The following is a 23,601-nucleotide window of genomic DNA, read 5'->3' on the forward strand; positions in this document are numbered from 1 at the left end:
TATTCAGTACAATTTTTAAAATTCAGGACCTTAACTCAAATTTCACAGTTTTAACTCTACTTGTTCACCCAATGCCAATGGTATTACATGTAGAAACCTTTCATAAATTTAAACATTCTGATCCTGATCCTCTGACCTCAACAGTGATTCTCATAACAAATTTCATTTATCGATTCACTCAATACCAGTGCTTCAATATTTAGTATTATTTAATACTTCTAGTACACTTATGGTACGACCACCTCTAACAATGAACCTAACAAATAAATAATAAATCGGAATTCCACTTCTATTTCTTAGCCCAATACTAAACTTATTGCAATTTTGTACTTTTCACACACTAATTATATAATTCCAGTTTCAATGCCACACCCAACGTCAAATTTAATACCATTTAGTACATTTCCTATTTCTCAATAAATCAGCCAGCCCTCAGCCTAATTTCAGAATTTGTATGCATTTTAAAAAATCCTTATCTAAAGACCAACACAAACCCTCAAAATGTCGCCAACATTACTGAAGGTTATTTTTCCACCGTTGAAAATTTGATGTTGCCTGGCTGGGGAAACGTTTTGAAAAGGTGGCAAAGCGACAAATGCTGCAATGTATGGTAACATGGGGCACCTTCGCCACGTTTTTGTTCAAAAAGTTCTACTACGGACACCGTTAAAGTTTTTTCAAATATTATTTTTGGTACAAATATTAGCGTATCTTGACTATAAGTTTTGATATATAAATAGTCATAATTTTGTTTTTAAAATATTATTTTTGAAAATTTACAAAATGTATAAAAAGTGGCGAAGCCTTCCCATCCATGGGGCAGCTTCGCCATCGAAATTGAACATTTTCCAAAGGACTCTAAAACTGAAATTTACCATACTTCTTCCGTAAATATCAACATTATGCAAAAAGTAAAGAAGATATCACAAAAAATACCTACCGTAATTATTTTTCCCAATACCCTGAAAACACAAAACCGCGTGCGTCCGCTATCATACCTATGACACAACTATTAACTTTTGGGAGATGATAGACCTTCATTAAACTCACAATTTTGCCTTTAACGGTTTTTTTCTAGCACTTGTATTTTGCGAGAAAATCGGCGCTGGCGTAGCCGCCCCAGTGGCGAAGGCGCCCCATGTTACCATATATATAAAAACCCAATTGGGCAATTAATACGCTAGGGCACCATGTAATTTGCAATAAAGTAAAACTTGCGAATGGGAACAGTGTTTCTCTACACAAAACTCATTATATGTTAGGCAGTATGCCCGTTATCTAGCAGACACGTTATTGCAGATTGCATCAGGGGGAAAGGTCAGTAGTTCTTTTTCCATATGTAGGCCACATTGCCGGTATATGCCCTCCAGGAAATAAAATATAGGCCAAAAATATATTTTTTTATTTTTCATACAAAAGTAATGGTCCATTTCACCCGCTAAATAATATCAGATCATTCGAAGTTCCATTTATATCCCTTCATGCAACACCAAACTGGTACCAAATTTAGTACTTATAATATGTATGTATAAGTTTCAAAAATGATTTCCTTATATCCAAAACTATATCCAAACCGTGATTTAATATTTTTCGTATACATAACTTCCAAAACTTCCTCTCTATCTCCACTATAAACGCCAAAAGCTATACTAATACCAAATTTCACAATGTCAGCTCTACCCCTTTACACAATAACAATTTGAACCAAATTCTGTGCCAGTTTCAATTAATTCATAATTTTCGTACACATATTGTACGTATATCCACAACTACATTAATATCTCAACCTTACACACCAACAGCGGCTATAACACCAAATTTCCGAATTCCTCTATTCATAATACAATTAATACTTTTCGTATGAAAGTACGATATTCAATTACTATCTCCAACAGTAATACCGAATTTTTAAGGATGTACGAACTTCCAAAACTATTCCAGTCCTACACTCCAACAGTAATCTAACTTCCAAATTTCTTGATTCCAGCTATCTCCGTTTACCCAAACCCAAATTATACCATATTTAGTACTATTTAGAACTTTTCGCACACATAGGTACGAATTTCCAAAACCACCTCAAACCTACACTCCAACAGTAATCTTAATTGCAAATATTAGGATTCCAGCTCCAACCAAATTTAGCACCATTAAGTACTTTTCGTACCCATAAGTACGAATTTCCAAAACTAACTCAATCCCTAACTCCATCAGTAATCTTAAATTCAAATTTCAGGATTCCAGCTCTATCTGCTCACCCAAATCCAAATTGTACCAAACTTAGTACCAATTAGTACTTTCCGTACACATAAGTAAATTTCTAAAAAAATCCTCAATCCTGCACTCCATAAGTAATATTAATTCCAAATTTCAGGATTCCAGCTCTATCCGTTCACCCAAATCCAATTTGTACCAAATTTAGTACTTTCCGTACTTATAACTACGAATTTCCAAAACTACCTCAATCCTACACTTCAAAAGTAAACTTAATTCCAAATTTCAGGATTCCAGCTCTATACGATCATCCAAATCCAAATTGTACCAAATTTAGTACCATTTAGTACTTTTCGTACACATAAGTATGAATTTCCAAAACTACCCCCATGTCCCAATCCTACACTTCAACGGTAATCTAAATTTCAAATTTCAGGATTCCAGCTCTATCCGTTCACCCAAATCCATTTTGTACCAAATTTAGTACGATTTAGTACTTTTCATACCCTACGAATTTCCAAAACTACTTCAATCCTACACTTCAAAAGTAAACATAATTCCAAATTTCAGGATTCCAGCTGTATCCGGTCACCCAAATCCAAATTGTACCAAATTTAGTACCATTTAGTACTTTCGCACACATAAGAATGTATTTGCAAAACCACCCCCATATCTCAATCCTACACTTCAACGGTAATCTAAATTTCAAATTTCAGGTTTTCAGCTTTATCCGTTCACACAAAACCAAATTGTACGAAATTTAGTACCATTCCAAAACCATTTCCTTATAATAACACTACTTACCAAACTTGATTCCCATACCAAATTTCAAGATTCTAGCTATAACCGTCTAAAATATACAATTGGTACAAAATTTAGTAACTTTTAGTACACTTATTGGTCGAATTTCCAAAAACCTTTAGTAAATCTTTCTAACTCTCCATCAGTGACCCTCATTCCATTATATGTGATCGAAAAATAAACAACAAAATATTTATGACGGGGATGACATGTAATGGTCTAGAGAACAAGATTCTTAAGGCCTGGGTACATAAACTGCCTCGCCTGTTTGCCTTGCTTTCCTGCTTCATTTCTGACATAACAAAATAGTTCGAAAATGGCTCGGTCTTTTTTATTCTTTTATTTTTGTTATGTCAGCAATGAAGCAGGAAAGCAAGGCAAGCAGGCGAGGAAGCTTATGTACCCAGGCCTTTATCATATCGAATAAAATCGGTGATTAGTAATAAAGGGAACTGATGATTTGATATTAGTTTCTCACAAAAATAAATTGCCTAAGGATAAGGATTTAAAAGTCTTCAATAATATTTTAAAGAATTTGGTTTTTTCTGCACACCAATAAAATTGATTTTTGAAAACTTAAAAACCAATAAATTTATTCTAGCTAATATTTACTTCGAATCGATTTAAGAAATCTTGCGTAAAATCTTTGTCTCAACCTTTGTACGCTCAACTGAAATTTAATGTATAATTTTGTGTCAGGCGCGTATGATAAATATTTTTCTTGTGAAACCATAAATAACACTGCGAATGACGTTAAAATGTTGATTTTCATTAGAAAACTTCTGTTTCTTTGAAGAATGCGGCGACAAGAAGCAATAACGTCATTATGTAAATACAGATGATGCTGTAATTATTCCACGGTGCCAACAACGACTATCAAGTGAAAGTTAGAAACTACAGAATAGCTGAGATTAATGTGTGTATAAAGTGATGCGTTTGTTAAAAGATATATGAATTGTGGAGTGATTGGACAGTGGTTAAAATCGAGATTTGAAAAAAATATTCTTTAAAAGATCCACATCTACTGGTTTTTGAAAAAATATTCTTTAAAAAAATCCACGTCTATTAGTTTAAAAAAATCTTTAAAAGAATCCACGTTTAGGTTAGGTTAGGTTGAGAAGAGGGGTGATTCAAGATCACCACATGTCCTTAAAAAGAAAGGACATACACTTAAGCCAGAAGAGGCCTGTTGTGCGCTCTAATTTTATGTGTTCTGGAAGTTATTGTTGCTAGCTTAGGAGTTCCGTCCCATTGACGTGGTCCCTCAAGTTTTTGAACCCGATGTCCTTGATATGGTCGAGTCCTGTAATTATGTCGTTTCCCATTAGTTGAGTTCTCAAGTTTGTGAAAGCCTGGCAGTGGCACAGATAGTGTTCCAACATTTCGTTGTCCTCGTCACATCCCCTGCATTCACTATTCCCTGCACAGCCTATCCTGTGCAGATGCGCTTGTAGTCCTAGATGCCCTGTGAGGACACCGATCAGTCTACTGATATCCTTTTTACTCATCACTAGGAGGTCACTTGTTTTGTCCTGGTCTGGGTTTCCCCATAGGATTATTGTAGTTTTTCCCTTTCCTGGTTATTCCATAGGGATACATGAGCATTCTTTCCCCAAGCTTTTAGTTCTATACGCGCCGCCTTTAAAGGTTTGGCATTGTCTAGACTTACTGTAGGTAGCTCCCTGGCTTGATTTGCTAAGAAGTTTGCTACTTCGTTTCCCGTAATCCCTATGTGTCCTGGTACCCATATAATGTTTACCGAGCCATAATGGGAATAGTCGTTAATTGAATTTTTACACTCTAAGACAGTTTTCGATATTGTTGCTTACTTGTTATAGCTCTAATTGCTGCTTTACTATCCGTTAGGATGTTAACTGTGTGTGGCCTTGTATTTGTTTTAAACCAGTTCATACATTCTGTGATCGGCCTGGAGGATCGTGTTATGATCCGGCAGACGAAGGGAGATCCTCGTTTCCGTGTCTATGATATAAAGACGCAGTCCTGTTCTCCCCCCTAACACAGCCCCGTCCGTAAAATCGCAGCTTCCAGCGGGAATCTGTGCAAGGGTTCCATCGATCCACATATCTCTGTCCGGTATTAGAACTTCACACAGAGCTACTTCACTTGATTCTGGTATCCGGTCCGAAACTATTTGATTTATAGATTCACCCGTTGTGAACCGTAATATGCATTGGTAGTCCGGTCAAAATAGACATGCGTATAAGGGGGAAATAGCAAAAATTCCCACAAAGCTGAATTTTGGTGGAGAGCTAGGTTTGGCCATTAGAAGCAACGTCCTAAAAGTCCCCATCGATCCCATGTATGTAAAACAAGTTATTCGGGGTCAAAGGTCATTTTTGTAGGCATTATTCAGTTTTCTTAATTTTTCTCAAAAACCGTAAGACTTAGCAAAAGCCGGCTAAAGTAAAAGTTGTAGATTTAATAATTGTCTACAAGAGTGGTCTTTTTGATTCTTAAAAAAGACTTAGCATTTTCGAGATATCGCGATCTAAATGTCAAATAAACAATTAGCCGCGTAAGTACATTGTGAGGCGAACCGGTTAAAGTAACGACACTATGTATTAGATACTTCCGTAAGCTTTCAAACGATATTCACTTTGCAGTAATCGGTTCAGTAGAACCGGGTCTAACCCGGTTTTTAAATTTGGCCTTTCTGGTCGAATAACCGGGAACCGGATCCGCAACCGTTGAAAATTATACATTTCCGTAATCAGCGCAACAATCCCTACCTTCGGACAAAACTTGAAAAAAATCGGAGTGTTTTCGTTGGGGTCGTTCCCGTTGGGCTTTCGATTATACATGTGGGTTAAATGGGCTATTTTTGCATAAAATGACTCTAACATTGAATAACTCTACTAAACACGCTCCGATTTTGTTGGAATTTTTTTTAGAAGATAGCTATAATTTCGCTCTTCAAGAAAATATATATATTTTTTGGGGGACAGACCCGATTACTTCGCTTATTTTAGCCGGTTCGTCTGAATATGTGCATATATTTCCCTTATAAGTGCATAAAAATCATGTGTTTTTTAGAACAGCTATATCTCAGGAATGGTTCTAGGAAAAAAATTATAAAGGAAAAAAATTATAAAAGCAAACTTGTAGATAATTTTTCTGTCTACAATATTTACTTTAGTCACTTTTTGATTAGATCAACCGTTTTCAAAAAATAAATCCGAAAACCTAAAAACCCTTAAAATTTGACCTTTGACCCCGAATAATTTTTTTTGCACACATGGGATCGATGGGGACTTTTAGGACAATGCTTCTAATGGCAAACTCTAGCTCTCCACCAAAAATTCAGCTCTGTGGGAATTTTTGCTATTTCAATGTCTATTTTGACCGGACTATGGTGGTATGTTTGGTGGTCTCTTTCGATCCACTCGTTCATCGCTTTCAGTCTTATAGCCGCGATGGCTGCTTCATACCTTCACGTTTACAGGTCTTTGAAAAAATTTCTTTACTGGTCTTTGAAAAACAAAATTCTTTAAACAAAATTCTTTAAAAAATCAACGCTTACCGGTCTTCGAAAAAATATTATTTAAAAAAATTCAGGCTTACCGGTCTTCGAAAAAATATTATTTAAAAAAATCAGGCTTACTGGTCTTTGCAAAAGATATTATTCAAAAAATCCAAGCTTACTGGTCTTTGAAAAAATATTATTTAAAAAATCCACGTCTTCTTGGTCTTGGGAAAAAATATTATTTAAAAAATCCACGTCTAGTTGTTCTTGGGAAAAACTATTTTTTAAAAAATCCACGTCTTGCTGGTCTTTGGAAAAAATATTATTTAAAAAATTCCCGTCTTGTCAGTCTTTGGAAAAAATGTTGTTTAAAAAATCCACGTCTTTTTGATCTTTGGAAAAATTTTTATTTTAAAAATCCACGTCTTGTTGGTTTTTGGAAAAAATATTATTCTTTGAAAACAAGTAAAAAAGTGTCAGTCGGCTTTGCCGACAGAGATATACCCTCAGCCTTTTTTTTCCCAAAAAACGCATGTATTTAGGAAGTTTTAAACATTTTGGGCGTTTGAACTGACAAAAATGTTGATTAGGATTAAAGATCAAAAGTTTTGAGGAGGAGATACTACCACTGCATATGGTACCATAGGGGTTTTTTACAACTTCAGGGATGTTTGCTCAAGAAGTATAGACTTGCCCCTGAAACAACTTTTACCATCGCAATTGGGGCAGCGAATGCAAGTTGCTTCAACAAAAATCAAAGTGATTCGAGAGCAGGTCTTAAAGTGAACATGTATCCGAAATTTTGTGTGGGGGTACCGGATGGAGTAGACAAATATAGTCCATATTTGAATCTGATCTATATCTGGTAGATATATTCGGATGTGTAAAGTATGGACCAATTCGGCCACCCTCTTCAAGAGTTATCGTACGCACAATTTTTCCGAATATTTTTGAACTTTTGTGGGGGAGGTACCTGAAGGAGTGGACCGATATGGCTTATCTTCGAACTTAAACTATGTTTGGACAAAATATTACTAAGGCCAAACTTTGGACCGAATCGGCAGACCTGTTCGACAGTGTCATAGGGTTTTTTTGCAACTTTCAGGCTATTTTCTCAGGAAGTATGGACTTGCCCCTGGTGAAACTTATACCGTCGTATGGAGGGCAGTGAATACAAGTTGCTAAAGCAAAAATCAAAGCGATTCGAGAGATGGCCCTAAACTGAACTTTTCCAAATTTTTGTGTGGGAGGTACCCGACGGAGTGGACCGATTGAGTCGATATTAAAACCATATCTAAGTCTGGTACACGCTCCACGATGGGCAAAGTATGGACCAAATCGGTTACTCCCTTCAAAAGTTATCGTGCGCACAAATTTTCCGAATATTTTCGAACTTTTGTGGGGGAGGTACCGGAAGGAGTGGACCGATATAGCTCATCTTCGAACTTAAACTAAGTTTGGGCAAAATATTACGAAAGCCAAAATTTTAACCGAATCGGTGCATCCGTTCGAGAGTTATCGTGCGCTCCAGCCAGCCAGACAGACAGACAGACGGACGGACATTGCTCAATCGACTCCAAATTGTCTGAAACACATTTCGTCCAAACATACTTGGGGTCTAAAACCATTATTTCGATGAGGCACATTTTGCCCGTATGAAAGTGTATATACCCTCGTTAGCATAAATGCTGAGGGTATAAAAATATTATTTAAAAAATCCATGTTTTGTTTGGCTTTGAAAAAAAATATATAAAAATCCCCCTTACTTTTTATCAAATATGAACACCACTTAAAAACAGTCTTTCTTACAACACTGTTCCCACTTTGGGGACTAATGGAGACACCGCTCGCACGTCGGCTATCATCAACATCTCTCGGTATCACTATTTTCATTATTATCCTCTTTTTGGTAAACATTGTCATACTCACTGTTTTTCTTTGCGATGTTGTCGTTTCCTCTTGAATGCCTTTTTGACACGCAACAACAAGAAGGCCGCTCTATCCACGGAAAGTGTGGTTGAACTTTTCTTAGCGGCAGGTGGTGGTGCTGGAGGTGGCGGTGAAATGCCACCGCTCGAGGATAGACCTGGTGTAGCGGTTGGGGACTGTTGTGCCGTTCCAGTGGCCGTAGCTGTCGATGCCGCTGTGTTTGCGTGGTGATGTTGATGATGATGGGAGGCGAGAACATTTTCCATAGTTTTTGTGTGTGGTCTCAAGCACAAAAGCGTTTTCTTTATTTTGTCTTTAAAAGTGCTTGTCTTTGGTTTGGATTCGGATGTGATATAGAAAGTTGTCGCTGTTGTTGTCAGTCAACTTGTTTTAATTATATCCAACAGTGTATTTTTTGAAGGATACGTTGATAAAAGGATATGAAGTGATACTTTGTTGCCACAGAGAAAGTAGATCCAGTTTGTGGAATGTTGCCGTAGAGAGATTTATAGAAGATAAAAGAGATAGAAGTATTTCTAGACATTAAAAGTTTCCAAGACAAATTTCTGGTGCAGCATCTTCATCAGCATCATAAACTGCATTAACATCAGGGCAACTCAGTAGAAGATACTTTAAACATTATTTGCCTTGTTTCTTCAAAGTGGCCATTGGTTGGGATCAAAAAAAAAACGTATGAGGCGGTTGGATGGATAGACAAATGAACCAGTTTGTAATGATGGCCAATGTCAGTTAACGTCAGCCACTGGGAGTCTATAGAAATTGAGACAATGAAGGCGAAGACAACAGCAAAGATTTTTATTCAATTTTCCAGTTTAATGTTTTAAATTGTTGCTGTTATTTTTTGTGTTTGAGGACAGTTGTGTTAGCAGCTATTCGTCTGCTTAAGGGTTTGCTTGGTTGTTTGTTGCCATGAAGGTCCTTTCATTCAATGTGGCTCAACCAAGTGATTTTATGATCCAAAACTTGCAACAAATGGACGTATGTTTCTTTTTAAATAACTGTATCTAAGGTCTCTTGGTTGACTAACCGGATGGTTGGTTGGCTGGCAGGATAATTGGATGGATGGATAGATGGACAATTTGTTTGTTTTTTAAAGTAAATTTAAGTGATATTTAGTGCTTATATCCTTTTTCATGTACGATATACGGTCAGTCAGCCCAGCTGTGGCCTATGGTCTAGGCAATAACTTTGGTTAGATGATGGTTGCTCGTTTGTTGCCCTCCTTCTAACCGGTCTTTAGTGGGATACAATGACTGTGATTTACTCAAGTTTCCGGCAATTTCCTGGTATGCAGGCAGCCTGTGTAAAATTCTTGCTTTTTGTATGCCTTTTTATTTGATATTGACTTTAAGACTTTTAGGATTTTGTTGGGGTTTTCAACAGTTTTTGTTGTTATTTTTTCTTGTTTCTATTGTTAATTTCTTTGTTTTTTTCTATTCTCGTTTCCTCTCAACCCTGGAAACCCATCAATTGTCATTTAAGTTTCGTTGTTTTGTTTTTTGGTTTCCTTTGGTTTGAAGGGTTTCTCTTAGTATTCTTATATTAGGTATCCCTCATCCTCCTGCAAGAAAGAACAACACAAGAAAAAAAGGATTTATGAAAAAAGGACATCTTGCAAAACATTCTAAAGAAAGGAGGTTAACTTAAATATATAACGTTTTTTATTTATCTTATTTTTGAGGGGAAATTTATTTAGGTTCGGTCACTAAACAAATATTCCCCTATTATAAAAAGTAGCTGCCTTCTACCATAATCACTTATGGTAATAAAATAAATTTATTAATTTAAGAGGATTCTATAATAAGCTTGTTTTGGTAAAATTAAGTAAGTTCAAATCTGAACAAAAAATGAGTAGCTGGTGAAATCGAATTCCAAAGTTATTGGCTTATTTTGTCAAAGTTAATCTTATTTTAAAATCCACAACAGAATCAATGATTACAAGACTCTAGAGACAGCTTTTACCTGGCCATTTGCCAGTATACTGTAATTTAATCTTTGATATGGATTGTATTTTAAATTCCCAATGTTGGTTCAACCTACGTGAAGAAATATTCTTAACGAAACATCTGCTAATGCGAGTACAACTACAACTTGGACAGAAATATCTTTAGAGACAAGTAATTACTTACCTTTAGTTACGTAACTAAAGGTTCGAAATTAGAGCTATTCAAGTTAACATACATATACACCAGCCCTGCTCAGAACGGGGAAATTATTACCTTCTATTCTCATTGGTTTTTTGTTTTTGTTGAAACACTAATAAATAAATAGTTTTATACATTTTTAATTTGTTAATTATTTAATCAAGGTAATTGTTTTTCAGGACACTTAAGCGTAAAAATGGACAAAACGTCGAAAGCAACTCCCAGAAATAGTTTTTTCCTAATTTTGCTTAAATGCTTTTTTGTTCCCTGTGAGCAGTGCTGATATATACGTACTGCTACTTAGGTGTAGTAAATGGTGACTCCCTTAAAAAACAAAGAATTAATACTCAGCTGATTTCATTGACTTTTTTCCTTTATTACTATACCCCAAAATTGTAATAGTTACCATATTCTTATACCCTAAGCCTTTAGGCTAGAAAGGGTATATCACAAATATTGTCAATTATTTCATATTCCACTTAAAAAAGGTAAATTTTTTCGAGCTACATCAAAGATTTTTGTTACGCAGGTTAAGAAAAAATTCCCCAGTACGAATCTGCTCGCGAGCCAATTTTTGGTTGTTGCGGACAAAAGTTACGGCGGTTTCATTTCGTCTTTTAAGAAAAAATATTAGAAAATCGCTAATTATTTTAATGAGCACAATTGTTACTAAAAAGTTCTCTCGAAGTCACTTCAGCGAGTAGATTGCATAATACGTGTAAAATGTTACTCAGAATTCGCGGAATCTATAAAAAATTGATAAATTATTGAATTTAAGCCAATCTTTTTAATACCCTCCACCATAGTATGGAGGGTATATTAAGTTTGTTTTTCCGTTTGTAACGCATTGAAATACTCATTTGCGTCCCTATAAAGTGTATATATTCTTGATCAGGGTAAAATTCTGAGTCGATCTGTGCACGTCCGTCCGTCTGTGGTAATCACTCTAGCATCCACAAAAAAGGAGATAGGACGCTGAAAATTTGGGAAAATGCGTCTTTTGTTTGCAGGCAGGTCAAGTTCGATGATGGGCTATATCGGTCCACGTTTTGGTATAGCCCCCATATAACGGTACCCCCCGATTTACGGTATTTTGACGTTTTTAGCTACATTTTCAGACCGATTTAGCTCTAATTTGACATTTAGGGTTCTTTAGTGTCAATAAACTTATATAAAAAAAGTTGTGGACAAAGGTCCACGTTTTGGTAAAGCCCCCATATAACGGTACCCCCCGATTTACGGTATTTTGACGCTTTTAGCTACATTTTCAGACCGATGTAGCTATAATTTGACATTTAGGGTTCTTAAGTGTCAATAAACTTATATAGTAAAAGTTGTGGACATAGGTCCACGTTTTGGTATAGCCCCCATATAACGGTACCCCCCGATTTACGGTATTTTGACGTTTTTAGCTACATTTTCAGACCGATTTAGCTATAAATTGACATTTAGGGTTCTTAAGTGTCAATAAACTTATACAACAAAACTAGTGGACATAGATCAATGTTTTGGAATAGCCCCCATATAACGTTACCGCCCGATTTCAGGTATTTTGACGATTTAAGTCGCATTTCTAGACCGAATTAGCTATAATTTGATATTTAGGGTTCTTAGTGACCAAAAAACTTATATTCGAAAAATTATGAACATAGGTACATGTTTTGGTATAGCCCCATATAACAGTACCTCCTGATTTTCGGTATTTTGAGATTTTTTACCTACAAGTTTTAACCGAATTAGCTGTAATTTGAACATTTGACATTTTAAGTTCTTAGTGGTCACCACACTTTTCCACCAAAATTGTCTGAAATTTTGGGAAAATGCGTCTTTTGTTTGCAGGCAGGTCAAGTTCGATGATGGGCTATATCGGTCCACGTTTTGGTACAGCCCCATATAACGGTGCCCCCCGATTTATATTTATTAGGGTTCTTAGTGACCAAGAAACTTATATTCGAAATAATTATGAACGTAGATCCATGTTTTGGTATAGCCCCATATAACGGTACCTCGGTATAACGGATTTCGGTATCCCCATATAACGGATTTTCGGTATTTTGAGAATTTTACCTACAAGTTTTAACCGAATTATCTGTAATTTGAACATTTGACATTTGAAATTCTTAGTGGTCACCACACCTCTCCACCAAAAATTGTCAAGAAAGGTCGATGTATTGATAAAGCTCCCATATAAAAGTACCTCCCGATTTTCAGTAATTTGATGATTTTAACTACAATATTAACCGAACTAGCAGTAATTTGGCATTTGAAGTTCTTAGTGGTCACAACACCTCTCCATAAAAAAATTGTCAACATAAGTCCATGTTCGGATATAGCTCCCATATAACGGTACCTCCCAATTTTCAGTAATTGGCAATTTTAGCTAAAATTTTTAACCGAACTAACTGTAATTTGACATTTGAAGGTTGTAGTGGTCACCACACATCTGCATCAACAATTTTCAACATAACCCCAATATAACGATACTTCCCGACTTTCGGTACTTTGAGCATTTTACTTAAAATGTTTAACCGAACGTAGGTCCATGTTTTGGTATAGCTCCAAAACAAGCCTCCCGATTTTCCGTACCTTAGCTTTATTTTTTGGACGAACTTTCTGTAATTTGAAATTTAAAAGCCAACAAAAATTGTTCATTTAAGTTCATATTTTTGTATAGCTCACATACATACCTCCGAACTAGCTGTTAATGACATTTGAAGTTCCCACGTTATGTACCGATTTTCGGTATTTTGAGGATTCTAGCCACAATTTTTAACCGAATTAGGAGTTATTTGACATTAAAGGCTCCCATCAAAAACTGTCAACATAGGTCCATGTTTTATTATAACCCCTATATAACGGTACCTCCCAATTTCTAGCCCACCAAAAATTGTCATCATACATAGTTAGATATAGGCACCATAAAAAGGGCCTACCGAATGAAACATTTTATGTACATTATCTGACATTTTAACGTACCCACTTAAAGTTGGGGACAGGAATGAAAACTAATTATTCCATTTTAGTTCAGAATATTTTATGGTGGAGGGTATGAAAAGTTCGGCCCGGCCGAACTTAAGGCTTTTTTACTTTTTAAAATTAAGGCTTATTTAGCAGTCATAAAATCACATAAAAATTTGTTGTGGATCGAAACTTCACGGCGAATCAAATGAGAATAAAATCATACAGACTGGTATTATATTTTCGATGCTACAGTTAAAATAAGCACACATTTTGGTCAAAAAATAATTTTTTATTTGAAAAAATATTTTTTCACATGCATTATGCAGTAGAAAATATTGGCAAAATCTCAAAGCTGCTGAAATGGAAATAGAGGTCAAATAACCCATTTTAATTTATATGCATTTTAAAATAAGTGTAAATCGCGTAATTATCAAAAACATTTTGTCCGCATGTGATATTCATGTACAGAAAGACCATATCTTTTAAGTTGTTTTTTTTTTTCGAAATTTAATTTGGAGACTAAGATGTAGCATCGGCTGTATCACACTGTTCAAAAACCTATAAAACATCGCTAATTTGCTCAGAGTGCATACAATTTTTGTTCGCATCCGATTTCAGCGTTCACCATGAAAATCTATATCGATATATATCTATTTCAAGACGATCAATCAAGAACCGTGGATGTAGCATCACACACTATTTTTTGGGATAAAAAGAATGCAGCTCCCGTATCATCATTCTGGCTCCTGTACATCTATCACAATGCAATCAATTTGATTTCTTGTTTTCTGATCTGGAGACAGTCAGGTGCCCTTATGAATGTCGAGATGCTTAAATCTGGTGCTGCTAGCTACCATGTTTTTTGCCGCTGCGAAGTCTATCAACCTCATACCATTGTCAGATGTTTCACTGTGGAGACGGAGTTTCTCGACTGTTGGGCCAAAGATGTTCTCCTTTCCAATTTTGGCATTAAAATCGCCTAGAATAATTTTAATGTCATGGGCAGGCCAACGGTCATATGTTTCTTCTAAGCGCTTGTGTGGCAGAAATGTCGGACTTGTACTTTTTAAGTACATCTGCCTGCCAGTGCGTAAACTGCACTTTGTGCGAACATTTGCGGGGGTCGTCAATTGTTTGTTTTTCTTTTTCTTTGTTTGGGTGAACGCACGGCACATGTTAGCCCGCTACCTTTAGCGGGTGTTGAACGCAGCTCCGCAAGCGACACCACGGGGCTGTCGTGTCCGCTTGAGAAGAAAGAGGGACCAAGATAAGTCCTGGGCTTTGTCATGTTAAAGTCGGTCATGGCCGCTGCCTAGTTGAAAAAATACCGGTCTAGCGCGCAAAAAATTAAAATCAAATACGCCAATTTAGTGCAGTATTGATGTAAAATGTCCACAGAATCTAACGGTATTAAATATTTGATTTGCATCAACAAAAGTAGAATAACGGTCCATTTTTAAACCATTTAAACCATTCAGTATAGTGTACACTCACGAGAACTTTCAAAACTTGAAATAATTCTCGACTTAGTATGGCATACTTAAAATTTAAATGCAAAAGAAGAACAAAAACAACCTCTCCCCCAAATGTTGACCACCCCAAGAACAATTTAAGGACCACGAACCGTAAATATACACCTGGAATGTTCGAACACTGAAAATAAAACCACAAACGCAGGCGCTGATGTATGTACATTATGGTGGTTTTAATACAAATGGAAAAAATCGACATTAGATTTTTTAGGCGGCACTCTCTAAAGTGTTGAGTTTTGTTTGATTTTAAGTTTGAGCACAATCGGAAAAGGTTAATACGTGCCACTGGAGCCTTGAAGTTTCCATAGTATGTGTAATAACGATTTCACGAAATCGCTCTACAGACCACATTTATTGTACAATCGACGAAAAATTTTTACCTGTTCTTGATTTTGCTAAAAAACTAATCCTGCAAAAATTTGTGAAAATCGGCTCGGGCTTTAATATTAGCTATATATAGGGCCCGTGGAAACTTTGAGGTCCGTCTCAGTGGCACGTGTTAACATATTCCAATCGTGCTCAAACTTTGCCAATCTTAATATCTAACAAAACTAAAAACTTTGGGGGGTTCCGCCTAAAAAACCGACATCGAGTTTTTAAAACCACCCTAATATACATTAAAATACAACGTTGTCACCATAATTAATTAATAATTGTAATTAATTAATAATTATACATTAATAAATTATAGATATTAATCGTTTCATATGTGTTTATATGTAGGTACAATATTTCGAACTTATTACAATTCGAACAAATTACAATTAAAGAAGTAATAGTCCGCTAAAGTATTGCTTCCCAACCAAACACAAATAAATTTGCAAAATAACAATTGGAGCTTCTGGGAAATTGTGATTGGATATCCATTTCCCTTTCATTATATTTTATTACCATAGCGAATTGTTGAATGAAATGAATTGCCGAATATTTCCGTGTCATTTCATTGCTGGTTTAAAAATCTAGAGAAATGCAGCATCTCCTTTTTGATCCTTATGACTTGATATCTATTTTTTACAAACAACTGATAGAAAAAGGGATAAATTGCCTTCATACTTTCTTGTCCATTTTTTTTTCATTTTGTGTCTATTTACAGTTTAATAAATACTATGGCTGGAATTTTCATATGTCAAAGACAAGGTTCTTGGGGTTTTATGTAATATGTATTTCCCTCGCTGTCGTCCATCATAACATGGTTGGATACAAGCTATGCATGAAGGCAAATTTTCGAAGGACTATTATGTTTGTATGCTTTCCTACAATTTATTTATAAGTACATTTGTATCGTGGGTTACTTGGTGACAGGGTTAAGTGGGGTGAATGTTAACATTTCTAATACAACCTTCCTTTTTTATTGGGTAAATATTTCATGATAATAATTTGTATATTAAAATATTATTTCCCTTATATAAAATCTGCTCACAGAACTTTTTTGGTCTTTATTATAAAGTTTTAAAATTTCTTCTTTGCAAAATTATTTAAAAATTCCATCAGCGTAAACTATATATTATAAATCTACAATATTTAATTGGTCAAATTGCATTATTAGAACAATCAAAATGGTAGAATAGGTGGGACTGGCGCAATATACTGTAAAATGATTGTCATTATTGGAGTTTAAATAAGTTTTGTTTATAGACTTTAGAGAATTTCGAAATTTAATGGTTGTCCATAAAACACATACAACAAAATCCACCGAAGACACAACCGCAGTCACAACACGTACTTCACAAAGTGAATTTAAGTGTCATCATGATTGCTTTTAATTGTTATTTGACGCTTGTAAAGCATCAAATGTGATTAGTATATTCTCATTGCTGTGACATACATACATACATATGCATATATATTTTTAGCGATACTCGCCTCGAATGCAATTACCGCGAGCTAAAGAATCGCAATAACAATAAATTTCCAAAGTCACTCAAACACGTTTAATCGCCCTAATAAAATCTGCTAAATTTGCAATTGCAATTATCCTTGAAAGATAAGCTAATCCACCCCCTGAACGAATACGAAAAAATGTATCGGTGTGGAAGAGGGATAATGCGCATATGACGTAAGTCTATTGCAATGTTAAGGACAATAACAATTTCGTAATTTTATTGAGGATGTAAGAAGAAAACACCATGACGTGTAAAACAATGTCAAACAATAACGTTTTGTAAAGAAACAACGTAAAACGTATTAAGACCGCAAATAAGTGTGATAAGGGCAAAATGGAATTGTCTTTTAATGGTAGTAGTGGCTGGTTTATGGGATAAGGAAAAGAATGTTTTATAACCCTTAGACCAGTGGAGAAGTTTATTTTACAACAACAACAAAATGCCTATTTAAGTTGTGGTGGTTAAAATTCCGTTTGGGTTTAAAGTCTTGATCCATAACTAGGATAATGAAGCGAATATATGACCACATAACTAAAAATCGGTAGAAATTAAAATGAATAATTACACTGTACAAAACAAAAAATAATTACAACATAATTCGGCCAGATTATGAAAGAGGACCGAAACAAGTAAAAAAGCGTTAAGTTCGGCCGGGCCGAACTTTTCATACCCTCCACCATAAAATATTCTGAACTAAAATGGAATAACTATTTTTCATTCCTGTCCTGAACTTTAAGTGGGTACGTTAAAATGTCAGATAATGTACATTAAATGCTTCATTCGGGAGGCCCTTTTTATGGTGCCTATATCTAACTAAATACATATGTTAACAATTTTTGGTGGGCTAGAAATTGGAAGGTACCGTTATATAGGGGTTATAATAAAACATGGACCTATATTGACAGTTTTTGATGGGAGCCTTTAATGTCAAATAACTCATAATTCGGTTAAAAATTGTAGCTAAAATCCTCAAAATACCGAAAATCGGTACATAACGTGGGAACTTCAAATGTCATTAACATCTAGTTCGGAGGTACCTTATATGTGAGCTATACAAAAATATGAACTTAAATGAACAATTTTTGTTGGCTCTTAAATTTCAAATTTCAGAAATTTCGTCCAAAAACTAAAGCCGAGGTACGGAAAATCGGGAGGTTTGTTTTGGGGCTATACCAAAACATGGACCTACTTTCGGTTAAACATTTTAAGTAAAATCCTCAAAGTACCGAAAATCGAAAAATATTGGGGCTATGTTGAAAATTGGTGATGCAGATGTGTGGTGACCACTAAAACCTTCAAATGTCAAATTACAGTTAGTTCGGTTCAAAATTGTAGCTAAAATTGCCAAATTACTGAAAATCGGAATGTACCGTTATATGGGAGCTATATCCAAAAATGGACCTATGTTGAACATTTTTGATGGAGAGGTGTTTGACCACTAAGAACTTCAAATGTCAAATTACTGCTAGTTCGGTTTAATATTGTAGCTAAAATCATCAAATTACTGAAGATCGGGAGGTACCGTTATACGGGGGCTTTATCCATACATGGACCTTTCATGACAATTGTTGGTGGAGAGGTGTGGTGACCACTAAGAACTTCAAATGTCAAATGTTCAAGTTACGGCTAATTCGGTTAAAACTTGTTGGTAAAATTCTCAAAATACCGAAAATCGAGAGGTACCGTTATATGGGGCTATACCAAAACATGGACCTATGTCCACAAGTTTTGTTATATAAGTTTATTGACACTTAAGAAACCTTAATGTCAAATTATAGCTGAATCGGTCTGAAAATGTAGCTAAAAACGCCAAATACCGTAAATCGGGGGTACCGTTATATGGGGGCTATACCAAAACGTGGACCTATGTCCACACGTTTTGTTATATAAGTTTATTGACACTTAGGAACCCTAAATGTCAAATTATATCTGAATCGGTCTGAAAATGTAGCTAAAAACGTCAAAATACCACAAATCGGGGGGTACCGTTATATGGAGGATATACCAAAACGTGGACCTATGTCCACAAGTTTTGTTATATAAGTTTATTGACACTTAAGAACCCTAAATGTCACATTATAGATAAATCGGTCTAAAAATGTAGCTAAAACCGTCAAAATACCATAAATGGGGGGGTACCGTTTTATGGAGGCTATGCCAAAACGTGAACCTATGTCCACAAGTTTTGTTATATAAGTTTATTGACACTTAAGAACCCTAAATGCCAAATTATAGCTGAATCGGTCTGAAAATTTAGCTAAAAACGTCAAAATACCGTAAATCGGGGGGTACCGTTTTATGGAGGCTATACCAAAACGTGGGCCTATGTCCACTAGGGTTATGACTTTTTTACAACCTCATATCCCTGTATCATAGCGTGATGAGTTTTGCCATAAGATTACATAAAATCTTAATTATAAGGTGATTCGGTGAAAAAACCTCACGCACAAAATGATTTTAAAATTTGAATTTATCAAAATTATGGACAATTTTTTGAAGTCACTGAAAACAGATATATAATTGAAAATAAACTTTAGAGCCACATGAGATAATTAAAATGACATAAAATTTATTTCTCACTATTTTTCTTCAATTCTGAAAATCGTAAAAATGTCGTAAACGCTTTTATTCAAAAATATAATTTTTTAACAAAAAACAAAAAATTTAAAATTTTTTCAAAGTGACTTTTTTCGCGACTTTTTTTTAAATTTGAATGAAATAATTATTATTATAGTTATTAGTAGGCTTATATTTATTCATTCGTGCAACAAAAAATAATTTTTTGAAAAAAAAATTTTTTTCCATTTCATATATTTTTTCAAAAAATTATTTTTTTTAAAATCGATTTGTGCGTGAACTTTTTTTATATTTCAATGGAATAAACGATAGCATAGTGATTAATAGGCAAAAGTTCATTCATCCCTGCTACAGGAAATCATTTTTGAGGAAAAATTTCAAAAAGTCATAACCCTAATGTCCACAAGTTTTGTTATATAAGTTTATTGACACTTAAGAACCCTAAATGTCAAATTATAGCTGAATCGGTCTGAAAATTTAGCTAAAAAACTTCAAAATACCGTAAATCGGGGGCGACCGTTATATGGGGGCTATACCAGCGTCCTATCTCCATTTTTGTGGATGATAGAGTGATTACCACAGACGGACGGACGGACGGACATGCACAGATATAAAAAATACCCCGCATTTTTGTCTGACACTTTATACCTAAAATGCAATGATTCCATGAAATCTGATGTCGAATATTTCAAATCCTGTAGAAATGGGCGGAACTTGCTACGTCTATTTAGGTTACTTCCCGACGTAAACTTTCAAAACGCTGATACACATATCTTCTTTTTTCGGTCCTCTTTCATAATCTGTGCGGGGTTTCTTGTAATTTTAAAAAAGTTCAATTTTGTTGTACTGTTTTATCAATGAAAAGCAAAAAAACAAGTAAAAAAGTATCAGTCGGCTTTGCCAACCGAGATATACCCTCAGCCTGTATATATTGAAACAATTTTTTCCCAAAAGACGTATGTATTTAGAGGTTTTTAAAAATGTTGGGCATTTGAACCGACAAAAATGTTCATTGGGATTAGAGATCAAAAATTTTGCGGAGGAGATACTAAAAGGAATGGATCTACATTGACCACTATGGAAGTGGATGTCCAGCCACTACATATGGTCCATAGGGGGTTTTTACACCCTTCGGGATGTATGCTCAAGAAGTATGCCCCTGAAAAAAATGTTTACCAACGTAATTGAGGCAGCGAATGCAAGTTGCTTCAAAAAATCAAAATGATTCGATAGCAGGCCTTAAAGTGAACTTATCCAAAATTTTGTGTGGGAGGTACCGGATGGAGTGGACAAATATAGTCCATATTTGAACCTGATCTATATCGAGTAGATATATTAGGATGTGTAAAGTATGGAATAATTCGGCCACTCCCTTCAAGAGTTACCGTATGAACAAATTTTCCGAACATTTTTGAACTTTTCTGAGGGAGGTACCTGAAGAAGTGGACCGATGTGGTTTATCTTCAAACTTAAACTATGTTTGGACAAAATATTACTAAGTCAAAATTTTGGACGGAATCGGCAGATCCGTTCGAGAGTTATCTTGCGCTCCAACCACCTTACACGGTGTCATATGAAACTTGCCCGTAATGAAACTTGTACCGTCGTATGGAGGGCAGTGAATACAAGTTGCTAAAACAAAAATGATAGCGATTCGAGAGATGGCCCTAAACTGAACTTTTCCGAAATTTTGTGTGGGAGGTACCCGAAGGAGTGGACCGATTGAGTCTATATTGAAACCTTATTTAAGTCTCGTACACGTCTCACGATGGGCAAAGTATGGACCAAATCGGTTACTCCCTTCAAGAGTTATCGTGCGCACAAATTTTTCGAACATTTTCGAACTTTTGTGGGGGAGGTACCGGAAGGAGCGGACCGATATAGCCTATCTTCGAACTTAAACTAAGTTTGGGTAAAATATTGCGAAAGCCAAAATTTGAACCGAATCTGTTTATCCGTTCGAAAGTTATCGTGCGCTCCAGCCAGCCAGACAGACAGACGGACGGACATTGCTCAATCGACTCCAAATTGTCTGAAACACATTTCGTCCAAACATACTTGGGGTCTAAAACCATTATTTCGATGAGGGTATAATAAAAGTTGACACTACTGCTGCAATTTTTAGTTGATAATATGTCGAAAATGTTCGTCATTTACCGAATTTGTGGGTAAACAAAAATTGGCTTTACCGACAAATGTCTTTATTAGTTACAGAGTATTTCGGTTTTAGTATAATTTAAAAATTTGTATTTCGAGTTTTTTATGAACGAAAAAAAGCCTTACCACATTTTGGCAAAGCCATAGGACGGTACTCAACGATTTCAGTAGATAAATCCTTTAAAGAGTTCACATCGAGCGGTATCATTGTACCTTCCAATCTGAGAACTTGCAATATCTCTTCAATGGACGTGCATCAATCCCCACAATTCTCTGTAGGCATGTTTTATACCCATGTCGAATACTTAATGTCAAATTTCAGTAATTTCGGTAGGATAATTTGGCTAAAACCATCAAAGTAACGGAAATCGGGAGGTACACTCTATGGGGGCTATATCAATTCGAGTTTCTGTACCGGCCATTCTCGGTTGTGTACCCGCAACGAAGACTTAAATACCTAATTACAGCCATTTCAGTTAGATAATGGGGCTAAAACGTTAAAAATATCGAAAATCAGAAGTACCTTATATGGGCGCTATATCGGGGACCTTTACCCAGAATTCTTTGAAGGAATACAGCATATCTCCAACGAAGACAATATATCGAATTTCACATATTCCTGTAGGATAATGCGGCTAAAACTTTGAACATTTCGAAAATCGGTCGGTACTGTTATATTGGGGCTGTATCAAAACGTGAACCTTAGTTTTTCTCAAAAATGATTTCCTGTAACATAAAAAAAAAATTAAAAAAATTCTATGAAATGAAAATTTTTTTCTCAAAAAAATTATTTTCTGTTGCACGAATAAATGAATGATTTTTTGCCTGTTAATCACTACAATAACTTTTATTCCATATGAATATTGAAAAAGGTCCCGTACAAACCACAAAATTACTGAGAAACAAAAGGTTATGTCATTTTGGTTATGTCGTGTGCCCCTATACCTTGATTTCAGTTAAATATCTGTTTACAATGACTTTAACAATTGTCAAAAGTTCTGAAAAATAACAAGTAAAAAAGGGATAAGTTCGGCCGGGCCGAACTTTTTATCCCCTCCACCATGAAATACTCTGATCGGTTGGTCGGTACCGTTATATGGAGGCTACAATAAAATGTTGAACTATGTCCATAATTTTTGTTTCTTGATCACTGGGAACCTCAAATTTCAAATTTCAGCTAATTCGATCAGAAAATGTAGCTAAAAGCCTCAAAATACATAAAATCAGGAGGTACTGTTATATGGGACCGATACCAAAACATGGACCTATCTTCACCAATTTTGGTGCAGTTTTTTTGATCTCTTGAAACTCCATGTGCCAAATCGGGAGGTACCGTTATATGGGGGCTATACCAAAACGTAGACCTATCTTGACAATTGTTAGTGGAGAAGTTTCTAGTCCATTAAAAACCTCAAATGCCAAATTTCAGCTAGTTTGGTCAGAAAATGTAGATAAAATCCTCACAATACCTTAAATCGGGCGGTACCGTTATGTGGGGGCTTTACCAAAACGTGGACCTATATAGCCCATCTTCAAACTTGACCTGCAAAATAAGAACACTCGGATGCAACATTTTAGCGTTCTATCTCAATTATTGCGCACGCTAGAGTGATTACAACATACGGTCAGACGGGCATGGCTAGATCGTCTTAGAATTTTATCCTGATCAAGAATATATATACTTTATAGGGTCGCAAATGATTAGTTCGATGTGTTACAAACAGAAAAACAAACTTAATATACCCTCCATACTATGGTGGATGGAATAAAAACTTTAATAACTTTTTGTGCGGAAGCTTTTTTTATCGAATCACTTTATAATTAAAATTTTGTGAAATCTTAGGTAAAAACTCATCAAAATATCATACAGGGTCACATTTTAGGTTTTCACGATTTTGCTT

At 35.4% G+C, this 23,601-nt stretch overlaps 1 protein-coding gene across 8 annotated transcripts in view; it reads right to left on the minus strand.

The window, feature by feature from the left end:
* Positions 1-23,601, minus strand: part of wake (ankyrin repeat and fibronectin type III domain containing protein wide awake) — a 785,047-nt gene that overhangs the window by 464,620 nt on the left and 296,826 nt on the right. For 7 of the 8 annotated variants that reach the window (XM_073958968.1, XM_073958961.1, XM_073958969.1 and 4 more), the window contains one exon: positions 8,426-10,007. In XM_073958968.1, coding sequence (XP_073815069.1) covers positions 8,426-8,691 — 266 coding nt within the window. In that variant the 5' untranslated portion in view covers positions 8,692-10,007. Of the gene's footprint in view, positions 1-8,425; positions 10,008-22,223; positions 22,422-23,601 lie in introns of those variants that run through there. The other variant, XM_073958962.1, reaches the window with a different exon arrangement.

The sequence above is a fragment of the Musca autumnalis genome, unplaced genomic scaffold (genome assembly GCF_047663935.1).
Source record: "Musca autumnalis isolate F117 unplaced genomic scaffold, ASM4766393v1 scaffold_1, whole genome shotgun sequence".
NCBI classification, from domain to species: Eukaryota; Metazoa; Arthropoda; class Insecta; order Diptera; family Muscidae; genus Musca; species Musca autumnalis.